Source organism: Coloeus monedula, assembly GCF_965178545.1.
Source record: "Coloeus monedula genome assembly, chromosome: 14".
Classification (NCBI taxonomy): Eukaryota; Metazoa; Chordata; class Aves; order Passeriformes; family Corvidae; genus Coloeus; species Coloeus monedula.
This window is the reverse complement of record NC_138794.1, coordinates 12867168-12880231: the sequence shown is the minus strand read 5'-3', so window position 1 is coordinate 12880231 and position 13064 is coordinate 12867168. Positions and strand designations below refer to the sequence as shown.

Genomic DNA, 13064 nt, shown 5'->3' with positions numbered 1-13064 from the left:
TGCTCCTGCTGGGATCCCTGGGTGCTTTGTTAATTAAGCAGCCAAAAGGCTGTGTGAGTAAATCCGTGGGGTTTGCAAGGCTGGGAGGAGCTGGCACTGCTCGGCACAGACGTGTTGTGGCCTGCGGTGCTTCTGGACCAGCACAGCACCGCATACCCTGGCTCCGCTGGGGAAAAGCCTTGGCTTGGGAGCCCGACCTTGGCTTTGGGTTTGCGTTCATGACACGTGGAAGTTCTCACTGTGCTCCTGCCTAGTGAGCCCCATTGTCCCTCTGTCCTGCAGGCCGAGGGAGTCAAAGCAGAACCATTTGAAAACCATTCAGCCCTGGAGATCGCAGAACAGCTGACACTGCTGGATCACCTGGTCTTCAAGAAGATCCCATATGAGTGAGTGATCCCCATTGGTCAGGAAAGGTCACTCTGGTCACCCAGAGGCTCACAGGCAGCCTGGCTGGGCTGACCCCAGAGAGTGCAAAGCCTTCCTGGGCTTTGCCAGTAGCCCAGACTTGGCTCAAGTGCAGATTTGAGTCCTGATCCTGTGGCTTCTCTGCCGGCATCCCCAAGGTAATGGGCTCAGGAAGACCCTCCCACAACCATCACATTTTCAACCACATCCATGTGGTCCCTTTCCAGAAGCATAGGGGGCAAACACCCTGGGATCTCCATCCTGTGTGGATGCAGTGGAGCTTGCAGGGCTTGAGCATCCCATAAAATTGGGAAATAAGAGTTGACCTGGCCACTGTGGTTTGCAGAGAGTTCTTCGGGCAAGGCTGGATGAAGCTGGAGAAGAATGAGAGGACTCCATACATCATGAAGAATACAAAGCACTTCAATGATGTAGGTGCAGCCGCAGGGCACAGGGGGGTGGGCACAGGGGAGGCAGCTCAGCCCCCCTGCCCCAGGGCCTGGGGTGTGTGAGGGTCACCTGCCCCACGGGCCTTACCTGCCTCGGGGACCCAGTGCAGGTGGAGCATCTCCTGGTGCAGTTGCTCCTTCTGGGGCTGCTGCAGCGCAGGGAAATCTGAAAACTGCTGTGAGGCTGGAGGACACAGAGCTGTGCTCAAAATCATGCTAAGGCTCAGGCTGGGCGCCATGTCTCCCCAAGGTCAGTAACCTGATTGCGTCGGAGATCATCCGGAACGAGGAGATCAACGCGCGGGTCAGCGCCATCGAGAAGTGGGTGGCAGTGGCTGACATCTGCCGCTGCCTGCACAACTACAACGCTGTGCTGGAGATCACCTCCTCCCTCAACCGCAGTGCCATCTTCCGCCTCAAGAAAACCTGGCTCAAGGTCTCCAAGCAGGTAGGGGTGACCCCCTCCTGGGGAGGTGGGGGGTTTGGTGAGATGAGTGGGATGGTGTTGGGGCAGGATGAGACAGGCATCGAAAAAGAGTTAGAAAACAGAGAAAGGTGTTTCAGGTTGTTCTCAGGAGGGAGGTGGTGTGTGGGCAGGCAGACCCTGCCTTGGAGTTGCATTTATTCATGGAATCACAGGATTTTTTGGGTTAGAAAAGCTCTCTGAGACCATGCAAGTCCAACTGTTCTCTCAGCACTGCCAAGGCCACCACTAACCCATGTCCCCGAGTGCCACAATCTGTTAAATCCCTCCTTGGCAGCTGTGCCAGGGCTGGACAGCCATTAAGAAATTTTCCCTGTATCCAGTCTAAACCTCTCCTGTCACAACTCCTTTCCCCTTGTCACTTGTTACCTGTGAGAAGAGACTGGTCCCACCCTGCAACTCAGACGTGCAGTTAAACCTTTCCCAGAAAGCCCCTGCACACACAGAGAGACTCTCTTTAACTGGTTTTCTGGGCTCCTCAGACCAGTTATGGATGAGCAGAATGAATTCCTGTTTGAGGTATGTGGTACAGGAGTAGCTGGCACTTACTGGTGTGGAGCCAGACACAGCTGAACCAGCACCACTGTGGGCTCCTATCAGCCAGGAGCAGTCATTTTTTCCTATAAAATGATAAATCTGTGAATGAAAACAAGTGCTGATGAGGGCAGAGGTGGGAGCAGGGGGAGGAAGCGAGTGCACAGCCTGCTAACCAGTAGCCAGGTGTGATGGCCAGGGCACAGTTGTACCTGTGGAAGTGTAGGAGCAGTTGATGGGGTGAAGTGCCCTGGGCAGGGTAGGATGGAAGTGACCCTGTGGCTCCACAGGCTTCACCCCCTGGCCGCAGGGAGCGGGGGTTCTTCCAGGCTCCCACAGAGCAGCACTTTGGTTTCTTGCAGACGAAGGCTCTGATTGACAAGCTCCAGAAGCTGGTGTCGTCAGAAGGCAGGTTCAAGAACCTGAGGGAGGCACTGAAAAAGTGAGTGAATGGTGCTTCTCCTCCTCTCCTGTGGCTGCTGCTGGCTGTTGTGGGGTCTGCAGTAGGGGGGGACCTGGAGGTCTGCTCCCAGGATCATTTGGAGCCAGCACTAAAGGGTGTCCTGTTGAGCCAGCACAGGGGCTGGCAAAATGATCCCCAGGACTGAGCTGCTCCTTTGTGCAGCGTGTGGAAAGATGGGAATGAAAGGGACTGCAAAGGGAAAAATCACTGCCAGACACCAGAGAAAAATTTTCCCCATCACTGTCATAGAATCTTCAAATCCCAGAATGGTTTGGGTTGGAAGGGACCTTAAATCTCATCTTGTTTCATACCCCTCTCTGGGCAGGGCCCCCTTCCACTAGACCATGTTGCCCATGGAAGCTTCTAAAGGTCTTCCTGACCCTCTGTAAAAGCCGCCCTCAGCTCACCTCCTGCATCCCATGGCTTTGTGAGGGGCACAGCCACAGGTCTTGCTTGTCCTGCTGAGCTGGTGGGGACGAGGCCCAGGAGACCAGCAGCCTTCCCTGGGAGAGCCTTCCTATATTAGAGAGAATCCTTCCAGTTCTGCTGACTGTGGAGTTGCCCCCTTCTCCCCTACCCTGCCCCAAGCTCCAAAATACGGTACTTTCCTTCCTCATTTCTTTCTGGTTTACTCCTGAAGTTGTGATCCTCCATGTGTCCCCTACCTGGGCATGTACCTGACTGACCTGGCATTCATCGAGGAGGGCACCCCGAACTACACTGAGGATGGCCTGGTGAACTTCTCCAAAATGAGGATGGTGAGTGCTCCAGCCCACTGGCATGGGTGTACGGGGCCAGGCTGGGGTGATGTGGTTGTGGCCAGGTCTGTGTCCCCTCAGCCTTCACCTGCACAGCACCAGGCAGCCACATGTGTCCCCTGCACACACCTGGGGTTGTTCCTACTGTCTGGAAGAGACAAAAAGGCCCTTTGCATTGTGCTGTGCTGGGTGGTCCTGCCCTCCCAGGCACTGGGATGGGTTCCCCAGGTGATGGCTGAGCCATGAACACCTTCTGTGCTTTATCCCTGAACAGATCTCACACATCATAAGGGAGATCCGCCAGTTCCAGCAAACCTCCTACAAGATCGAGCACCAGCCGAAGGTACAGCCTTGTCCCCAGAGCTGCGGGCATGCTCTGCTCCTCATCTCCCTCTTCCATCACAGCATCTAAGCCTTCAGTACCAGGCAGCTCTATGCTGGAGTGTGTTGGCGGGGGGGGCAGGAGATGGAGGTAGGCTGCGGGGGCTCCAACAGACTCCCTGTCGAGCCCCAGGCAGCTGCAGCAGAGGACTTGCTGCAGAGGGCAGCTTTGATGGACAGGACAGCCGTCAGGCCAGGCTCAGAGGGCTCTGGGGGTTGCACCCTGGACACGCCAAGAAACAGCTATTTAGGGGCAGCACCCCCTCCCCAGGGAGCAGAGTGTGTCCCGCCACCCCCACTGCCAGCACCAGCTGGCCTCTGCCTCGTGGTGGCCCCAACATGTGATGAGCTGAAAGGTCTCAGCCAACCTCTGCAGCAGGTGCCTCATTTACCAGGGTTTGGGTGCTTCAATTCTCAGGGGTTTGTGCTCTCCCAGCCCGTTAAGGGCTCCGCTCCATTTCCCAGGTGACGCAGTACCTGTTGGATCAGTCATTTGTGATGGATGAGGAAACCCTTTACGAAGCTTCTCTGCGAATAGAGCCCAAACTGCCTTCCTGAGCGCGGCGGCGGCCGCCCGTGTACACTCGCTATACCATACTGTACATACCCGTTCGTTCCATGGACGCCCTGGAGTGACTCCCACGTCTGTGCTTCTCCGAGCAATCCGCCCCCGCCCCAGGCCGCACTAGACCTCACGTAGGATTTCCCGCCCTGGTTAAGGTTTAATGCATCGACACTTCGCTGGAGTCCCGGGTTCTTTTCGATGATGTTACTTTTGTCATTTGTTCCTCCTGGGGGGGCTGGTGGTCGGGCAGGTGAGTCCCTGTGTCCCTGTGGGGCAGGTGAGCCCTGTGTCCCCACGGGGCTGGTAAGCCCTGCGTCCCCACGGGGCTCTGGGCAGCACAGAGCAGCTCTCACTCGGACAGTGCTGGCGGTTACATCCCACGGCAAACTCTGTAAGGTGGGAGAAGGGAACACATTAAAGGTTGTCCCTCGGTGTGAGCTGCCCTCTCTGTGTGTGCCACCCTCGTGCTGGCCAGGCACGGGGGGCCCTGGCTGCTGCCCTGGTCCCTCCGAAGTTGGGAAGATGGAAGCATCCCCTTGCCTCTCCTCGCTGCATCCAGCTCCTGTTGATATGCTGTAGATCCGTACCCTTGTGCCCACTCTGAGTACCATGACGTAGAGTTAGAGATGACGAGTGTTTTTATTACATCTACTGTAATCCTGGCTAACCACCCGCTAGCAGGATATAGTAATGTAGTGCTTATTCTGTGAATAGTACCTGGGTTTTTTACATTGTACAGTCCCTGACACGGTTCCCCGGCAGTGGCAGGCATGCTCCACTCACACACTTGCTGTAAGCAATACCTCGTGGTATGGGAATTCTCTTTCAAACCCTAAAACTATTTCAACTTACAGCTTGTTTGGGAAAAATATTTCCATTTTTTTTGTAAAAATATATGTTTCCTGATTACCTCTTGCTAATAAATCTATTCTATCTCAGGGTGAACCGGGGTTTGTGATAGTTTTACGGGCGGGATAACGCCGGACCCGCCGGGGCGCGGGCTCCGCCCACCGCTGGGAGGGGACAGCCTCGCCCAGTGCCCCGCCCGGTCCCGGTGCCCCGCCCGGTCCCGGTGCCCCGCCCGGTCCCGGTGCCCCGCCCAGTCCCAGTGCCCCGCCCAGTGCCGGTGCCCCGCCCAGTGCCGGTGCCCCGCCCAGTGCCGGTGCCCCGCCCACCCCGCCCGTTGTCCCGCCTCCTGGCAGCGGCCCCGCCCATTTCGACCCCGTTCGGCTCGGCTTGGCGCGGGTCGGCTCTGCTCGGTCCCGTCCTTCCCGGTTCGGCTCGGGGCGGCCATGGGCTGGCCCGTGCTGCTGACCGCGGCCGCGCTGCTGGCCCCCGCCGCCGCCTGGGAGCCCTCGGCCGAAGGTACAGGGGCACCGGGAGGGCAGGAGGCGACCTGGTAGGGCCTGGCCTGGGCCGGCACGGCTCGGTTCGGTCCCGCTCGGTTCGGGCTCGGCCCGGCCCGGCCCCCCGGGCGCTCCCCGGTGCGGGGGGAGGCGGCGGCAGAGCCGCGCCGGTGCCGCCGCTGACGCCCCCGTTCTCTCCCACAGAGGAGCAGTTGTTCAAGGCCTGGATGCTGCAGGTGAGGCTCGGGGCAGCTGCGCCGCGCGGGGAGGGCCGGGCCGGGGGTCCCGGGAGCGGTGGGAGTTTGGGGTGCCCTGACGTGCGATGTCCCCGCAGAACAACCGGCGGTACGGCCCCGACGAGTACCCGCGCAGGCTGCGCATCTTCCTGGGCAACAAACGGCACATCGAGGAGCACAATGCTGGCAACCACAGCTTCCAGAGTATGAGCTCCGGCCCCTGCCTGGCCATGGCCCTTGCCGGCTCTGAGCGCCAAGCCTCGCTGAGCAAAGTGTCCCCTTTCTCCCTCTTCTAGTGGGTCTGAACCAGTTCTCGGATCTGACCTTCGCAGAGTTTAAAAAGCTGTACCTGTGGAGTGAGCCCCAGGTAAATCCTGGGAGTGCGGGTTGGCAGGGAAGGAGGGGGTCCAGGTGGACCCCGTGTGTGGGGCTTCTGCAGTGACCTGCACCCGCTGCTGGGCCAGCACCCATCACTGTGCTGCCTGCAATCCACTTTGATAAGGTCACGTCTTGTGCCACCAGCACTGGGGTAAGAGCAAGGTGAACCCTCTTTCCCATCTTCATGGCTTTCAGCTGCCTCGACCCTGGCTCCAGCCGAGCTGTTACTTCTGCTGTCAGCTCCCTGAGCAGCCAGGGGTGCAGGCTGGTGGTACCCTCTGGGGCTGGCCTGGGGCTCCCTGCTGTAGTGGCCAGTGTGTGGGGGCTGGTAATCAATCCCTCCACCCCAGGGAGGGGAGCTGTCCTGGGCCACTGGCCTGGCAGCTCACCGCAGCCCTCCTGCCTCGCTTGCAGAACTGCTCAGCCACGAAGGGGAACTTCCTGCGCAGCTCTGGGCCATATCCCGACTCTATCGACTGGAGGAAGAAGGGAAATTTCGTGACACCCGTGAAAAACCAGGTGAGGAGTGTGTGACATGCCCAGAGAGGGCTGATGGCTGCGGGCCGTGGCTGAGGAACAGTGCTGGGTGCCTGTGCCACAGGGGAACTCCCCCGGAGCCACTCCGTGCCTGCGGTGCACTCTGGGCAGGGGCTGAGCAGAAGGCCAAGCCCAGCTGGGAGTGGAGGCTCTGCACCCTTGCCGTGCCCCTCTGCCCCCGTGTTTTGGGGAGGCTGGTGAGCCTGCAGCACATTCCAGAGCAGTTCCTCTCCTGTTCCTAATGTAGGGTGCCTGTGGGAGCTGCTGGACCTTTTCTACCACAGGCTGTTTGGAGTCTGCTATTGCCATTGCCACGGGAAAGCTGCTCTCTCTGGTAAGAGATTTTCCTGGACTTGGGCAGAGCCGTTTTTGGAGCAGGACGAAGCTGGAGGGGCTGGAGGCTGCTGGGAGCAGGCATGGGGAAAGAAGCTGTGCCTGGCCTTGCCAGCTGGCTTGGGACCCCTCACTGCAGGCAGCACATTGGGACATGTTGGTTTTTCAGCTCCCAGAGGATTTATATTCGTGAAGAACCAGAAAGACAGTAGCCACTTACACAACTTACCAGAATAACTGAGGGTTGGGTGTGTTAAAAACAAACCTGACCTTTGACTGAAATCTCAGCCAGCCCTTCTGTAGGGGGATGGATTCCCGGCAGGCATAAGGAGGAATGCCTCTGGCAGCCATGGCATCCCAGGCTGCTGGCTCCAGGTCTTCCTTGTCCACTTCCCTGGGACATGGAGCCATTTCCAGGTGACTCCTAGTGGGTGAACAGGCAGATGCATGGGTAAACCAGTACTGTGGTTGTTGTTACAGCCAGGTGCACAGATAAACCAGCTCTCAGTTCCTGCTGTGCACTTGCTTTTTGTGTCACTTACTCTGAACACAGATGTGGGATAATCACTGACTCAAAACCCTTCTCCACAGGCGGAGCAGCAGTTGGTTGATTGTGCCCAGGCCTTCAACAACCACGGCTGCAGTGGGTAAGTCAGGGAGGGTCAGAAAGAACAGAAATTAGAATATCTTACATCCTGTGATTGACAGCTTTCCTCAAGATCTAGTGTCAGGATCCTTCCACATCATGGAATGGCTTTTGTCTTCCCTTGGCTGCAGTGTGTCAGGGGAAGCAATTTTGGATTTGGTTGCTTATTTTAATTGCACCCTTCCTAGAGGTTAGGATGTTTCACTAAATCTCCAGCATTTCCCAACCTCTGCTGTTCCTCATTTGTTAGTTTTTATCTGAGATGTTTTTCACATGTCTTCCAACAGGGCAGCCATAGGCTGGGCTCTGGGAGAGCAAGGGGAGTTCTGGCTGTTGTTCTGCCCCTGGGTCACGTGCGTCTCATGGCACCGTGAAGAACCCACAGAAACCTTAGCTTCCCCTTTGGGAAGTTCCTCGTGGCTTTGCTAGAGAAGGCAGAGAATAGAGCTTTCTGACAACTTCTGTTTTCTGTGAGATAAGCGGTCCCAGAGGGACGCTCGGAGCTGAGCAAAGCTACTCTTGGTGCTTTTTATTTTTCTTGTGACTCCTCCCATGGCGTTTCCACATCAGCATTCCCTGATCATGCTCTCTTGTCTTCCCTCCTGAGATGTGCGTCTGGAAGGTGGCCAGGGAAGGGAGCAGCTGGTTGCTGGGGATGTGGGTCTCTCATCATCCCCCACCCAGGCTGGGCAGAGGGCACCAAGAAACACCTTTCAGCACATGAGGCTGGTGCTGTGTGGGCCGGCTGACCTCATGCTGTCAGAGCTCCTGGTGTTCTTCAGGGATCTGGTACCTGGAGAGTGAGATCTGACCATGCCAGACAGCGTGGTGGGCCAGGCCAGGAACCCCAGGCAGGGAGAAGCTGCAGGAACAGACTGGAGTTTGTGCCTCTGGAGGCTCTGGGATAGATGCTGCCTTCCCCTGTCTCCCTGGCTGGTGGGAGTGATCTGCAGAGCAGGGAATGTTGATGGCTTTGCTCTGCATAAGCATCCAAATAAGAACATAAGAATCCAAATTCATCATTACCATCCTAACTGAGCTGTGTTGTCTCGCAGGGGCCTGCCAAGCCAAGCCTTTGAGTACATCCTGTACAACAAAGGGCTCATGGGGGAGGACAGTTACCCGTACCGAGCCAAGGTATTCCCAGCACAGCCCAGGCCGTTGCGGTGGAGCAGGGCCCGGCACAGGCTCCAACAACTCCTCTCTGTCCCCACAGAACGGCACCTGCAAGTTCCAGCCCGAGAAGGCCATTGCCTTTGTCAAGGATGTTATCAATATCACTCAGGTGAGGCCCTGAGGGCTGCGTTTCCAAACTTCCAAGGCTGTGCCAAGAAGGTGCTGGGATGCCCCAAGGTGTGCCGGGCTCTGCAGCTGGAGCTGCAGCCTGTGTGCTCCTAGCAGAGAGCGAGCTGCTGTGCACGCTTCTGCTCTCCTGCACACCTTTTGGAAGGTGGCACCAAGGAAGTGCTGGAGCCAAAATACAGGCACTGGGTTCCTGCCTGCTTCCCACAGTGGGTGCACCTCCATGCTGGGATGAAGTCCCAGTTCTCATCTTACAACTCAGCACTTGATTCCTTGTCTAAATGCAGGAAGCTGGGGTTATCCATCCCCCTGTGCCCTGGCTGCTGGACCTGGACTGGTCCCAGCACAGCCAGCAGATGATGGATGACCCTGGATCCTTTCTTGCAGTATGACGAGGACGGCATGGTGGAAGCTGTGGGGAAGCACAACCCAGTGAGCTTTGCCTTTGAGGTGACGAGTAACTTCATGCACTACAGGAAAGGAGTTTATTCCAAGTGAGTGTGTGAACCTCATTTGGTGGGGTGAGGGCAAGGGGAATGTGTAGGGCTGGAATCACGTGCATCCCTGTTTCTCCTGCTGTGGATGCAGGAACACTGCACTGCATTCTCACACTTCCTTTTAAGTTAAAACAGAAAAAAATTAGTAAATGGAGCCTTGATTTACTGGTTCCTGAGGGGATGAGAGTGCAGCACAGGGGGGATGGCTGTTTGCTAGGAACCTGTCCAGCCTGGAGACCAGATTGTGGTGGAATGAAGGTCAGCAAGTCTGGGAGCTTGAGAGACTTTCTGCAGCTCACCACAGGGCTGGGGGGGCCTGTCCCAGGGCTGATCTGTGTCTGAGCTGGGAGAGTGAGAGGGTCAGCCCAGCTGTAGCAGCTGAACACATCTGGTTGCTTAGGGTAAGCCCCAACCAAAGTGGATTTTCCATGGTATCAGGGGAGCTCCTGTGGTGCCAGAGCTCAGAGGGGTGGTGGTAAGTGTGGCTGCCCTTTCCCTACACCTGAGCTGGCACCTCTGCAGGTTGTGCTTTTAGGCGGGGTCCGGCATCGCTGCTCTCCACAGGGCAGGTTCTGCAGCACCTCACCTCAGTCCTGTCACGTGGTGCTCTCCTGGACAGGTAGGAGGAACAGCAGAGAGAAAAAACATTTTGGGATATTAAATGACCCAGGAAGTCTCAAGTGTGGTGTTGGCTCCATGGCCAGGGCAAAAAGGCACTTGAAAGGCTGATCAATATACATTGGAAAGATGAGAGCTGACTGTGCAGGACAGATGCTGTTAGCCCAGCAAGGGGGAAAGTGCATGTTTGGAGAAATAGAAAAACACTTTGGAGTAAGGAACCCTCAGTGACGTAGAACTGCAGGGAAAATGAGAGTCTGAGCCTGAGGGATCTGCCCCAGGGAGCTCTCCGGAAGGAGCAGATGGTGGTTCCAGTGGCTTTGCTGGACCAAAGTGATGCCAGAGGTAACTGCCAGCCTGGGCAGGTGTGGGCTGTGAGGGCTGGGACATGGTCTGAGGAACATGCCAGGAGCAGTTATCCTGTGGATTTACAGTCTAAGGTGGATTTAAAGTCATAGTGCATGGAATAATTGATGCTCCAGTGCTTTCAGCCCAGAGCAGCTGTTAACAGATCAAAAAAAAGAAAATCTGAGGTGGAGATTATTGATCTTTTCCTGTGCTGCAGTTTGAAAATGTTTAAAAATAGATGCTCTTGAGGTGGGAGCCTGTACCATGAGCTGTCTTGTTTCATGCCACAGGCAGCAGCTTTCAGCAAGTGCAGTTTAAAGGTTGAAAATGTAGAGGAAACATGTATTTAGACCCAAGAGCTTGCTGTTCCTGTGCAAAACATGAAACAGTGCCCTTGAACTTCAGGGCAGCACAAACCAGCACTGGGAGGCACTAAGAGCTGCTGGTTTCCATTGCGAAAATTCCTTTGCCCTGTAGTTTGTCTTGGTGGGCTGGGAGCTCAAAAGTCCATGGATTCCCTAACTCCATATATGGCTGGTAATTTCAGAGGGGAGAAACAGAGCAGTGTCTCCTTTCCTTGGCTTCTGTCCCTACTCTCCACAGCTGGGAGTTCAGAGCATCCCATAGTTCTGTTTGCAGAGTGTAGTCAAGACTGCTGGCTTGACTAATCCCTGACTAATTACAGGATGCTTTTCACACATCACATCTGTGTTATTTTCCCTGCAGCCCACGCTGTGAGCACACCCCTGACAAGGTGAACCACGCTGTCCTGGCCGTGGGCTATGGAGAGGAGAATGGGACTCCCTACTGGATCGTCAAGAACTCCTGGGGCCGGCTGTGGGGCATGGAGGGGTAAGGGGGTCCTGGTGCCCACCATGCTCTGCCTGTACCTGGTGAAAGACACCACGTGCTGGCATTCCACTGACCCTCAGCCCCAGGCCACCCTTACACTCTCCAGCTGAAATTCAGCAGGTGGGAAGACACACGGAGACTCATCCCAGTCTGGGTGGCGACATGGCTCACAAAGCCAGTCCTGGGGTGACTGGTCAAGCAGAGCCTTGGATCAGTGGAGCTGCTGTGGTCCCTAGGGCTCAGCCAGCCTGTCCAGAGCCAGTGGTTCACCTGGCTCCTCTCTTCTGGTCTCCTGGCTGGGGGAGAACAGGTTGTGCCAGGAGCGAGTTTCCAGCTTCACAAGTGTTTCCAGCTGCAGGTGAAATTCTTGGGAGTCAGGTGCTAATTCTGCTAGTGCAGGGTGTAAGGGGGCAGGGAGTGGCATTGCCTGGAGAGCTGTGGGCAGTTCCAGCCCTGTCACAGGTATCTGCTCCTTGGGCTGGGATGAGGAAGGGGCTGGCACAGAGAGAGCAGTCACCTTCAGAGAGTCCCAGGCTGGTCTGAGTTGGAAGGTGCCTTAAAGCCCATTCTGTTCCACCCCCTGCCATGGGCAGGGACACCTTCCACTATCCCAGCCTGCTCCAAGCCCCATCCAGCCTGGACTAGGACACTTCAGGGATGGGGCAGCCACAGCTTCTCTGGGCACCCTGTGCCAGGGCCTCCCCACCCTTACCTGCCATGCTGGCTCTGCCATAGGAGGGAACCCTCACTCACACCCATTTCTCTCCTTTTTAGGTATTTCCTTATTGAACGAGGCAAGAACATGTGTGGTCTCGCTGCTTGTGCCTCCTACCCTGTTCCTCAGGTGTAGGAGGGCAGTGCAGGCTGGGGACAGGGGACAGGGCTGGAGTGATTGATCGTCTTCCAATTTCTGAGTGCTGAAATGATGAAAGGGAGAACAAGGTGCAACGCCTGCCTGCTGAAAGGTGTTACCTGCAGGCAGGTTCCTTGGCTTGCACACACCTCCTGCAGCAGCAAGAGCTGTGCCTCCTCTCTTCAGCCAAACCCACGTGTGCTCCTGTGCTGGTGCCAGGTTCCCTCCTCCTGCTCCCAGCCTGTGTTCCCAGGTGTGCCTCCATCCACCTGTCCCGACCCGGGACACCTGGAGGGGCAGCAGGGGCCACTTGGGTGCTGAGAAACCACACAAGTACAGATTTAGGGCACACAGAGCTCCCCCCGTCCTTCGGGTGGCTTTTTTGCAATCACCAGGTGTAAATTTTAGCGATTTTAAAATTTTCTTTGAAGGCAATTTCCCTGTTCTCTTAAGGAAGGATGAGCGAATGCTGTAATTTGTACGCTTTATCTATTTTCATGAAATGTCTGCTATTTTTTTGTATTAAAAATAGGGTATTTTAATGCACATAGGGAAGAAACGGGTGACTTTCCTTTAACCCATCAGTGAAGACGCGAGAACCTCGGTGCCGATTCTGAACAGGCACTGGGGAAATGAAACCGCGTGTGAGCAGGGACACTTCTGTGTTACTTCACGCTGAAATCTGCCACCGACAATAAAGCTGCCTCGTTACCGGAGCGCTGTGCTGTGAGCTCTGAGCCGGGGGGGGGGGTGGGGAGGCTGAGGGGCTCCGGCCTCCCCACGCGTTCCAGCGTGCCCTAAGACGGTGCGAAGCGTCACCTGCTTCTCGGGAGTACAGAGCGGAGCTTTCGGCGGGGCTCAGCCGGGGCGGGGGCCGGGGTCTCTCCGCCCCTCCCGGCCTGAGGGCGGTGCCGCCATTTCCGGGGCGGGGCGGAGCGCGCGCCCGCCCCCGCCATGGTGCCCGCCCCTTCACGCGCCACTTCCGTCCTGCCGCCCCCACCCAATGGCGGGGCGGGGGCCGTTTTGGCGCCGAATGCGAAGCGCGCGCGGCTCCGGAGGGAGGCGGCCCGCGCGCAGAG

General features: G+C 56.8%; 2 protein-coding genes across 2 annotated transcripts in view; both read left to right on the top strand.

The window, feature by feature from the left end:
* Window positions 1-4032, top strand: part of RASGRF1 (Ras protein specific guanine nucleotide releasing factor 1) — a gene marked incomplete at both ends in the record, with an annotated part of 28667 nt that extends 24635 nt beyond the window's left edge. Inside the window, 7 exons of the mRNA XM_082291022.1 lie at window positions 283-386; window positions 752-836; window positions 1105-1302; window positions 2235-2314; window positions 2976-3093; window positions 3368-3436; window positions 3940-4032. Coding sequence (XP_082147148.1) covers window positions 283-386; window positions 752-836; window positions 1105-1302; window positions 2235-2314; window positions 2976-3093; window positions 3368-3436; window positions 3940-4032 — 747 coding nt within the window. The remainder of the gene's footprint in view (window positions 1-282; window positions 387-751; window positions 837-1104; window positions 1303-2234; window positions 2315-2975; window positions 3094-3367; window positions 3437-3939) is intronic.
* Window positions 4033-5266: 1234 nt separating this feature from the next.
* CTSH (cathepsin H) lies at window positions 5267-12695 on the top strand. The gene is made up of 12 exons (XM_082290470.1): window positions 5267-5404; window positions 5590-5621; window positions 5720-5825; window positions 5918-5988; window positions 6414-6518; window positions 6784-6870; window positions 7461-7516; window positions 8571-8652; window positions 8732-8800; window positions 9205-9311; window positions 11007-11132; window positions 11907-12695. Exons 1-12 carry the CDS (start codon window positions 5332-5334, stop codon window positions 11980-11982), a joined length of 990 nt encoding a protein of 329 aa, XP_082146596.1. The 5' UTR covers window positions 5267-5331; the 3' UTR covers window positions 11983-12695.
* Window positions 12696-13064: the final 369 nt, after the last annotated feature.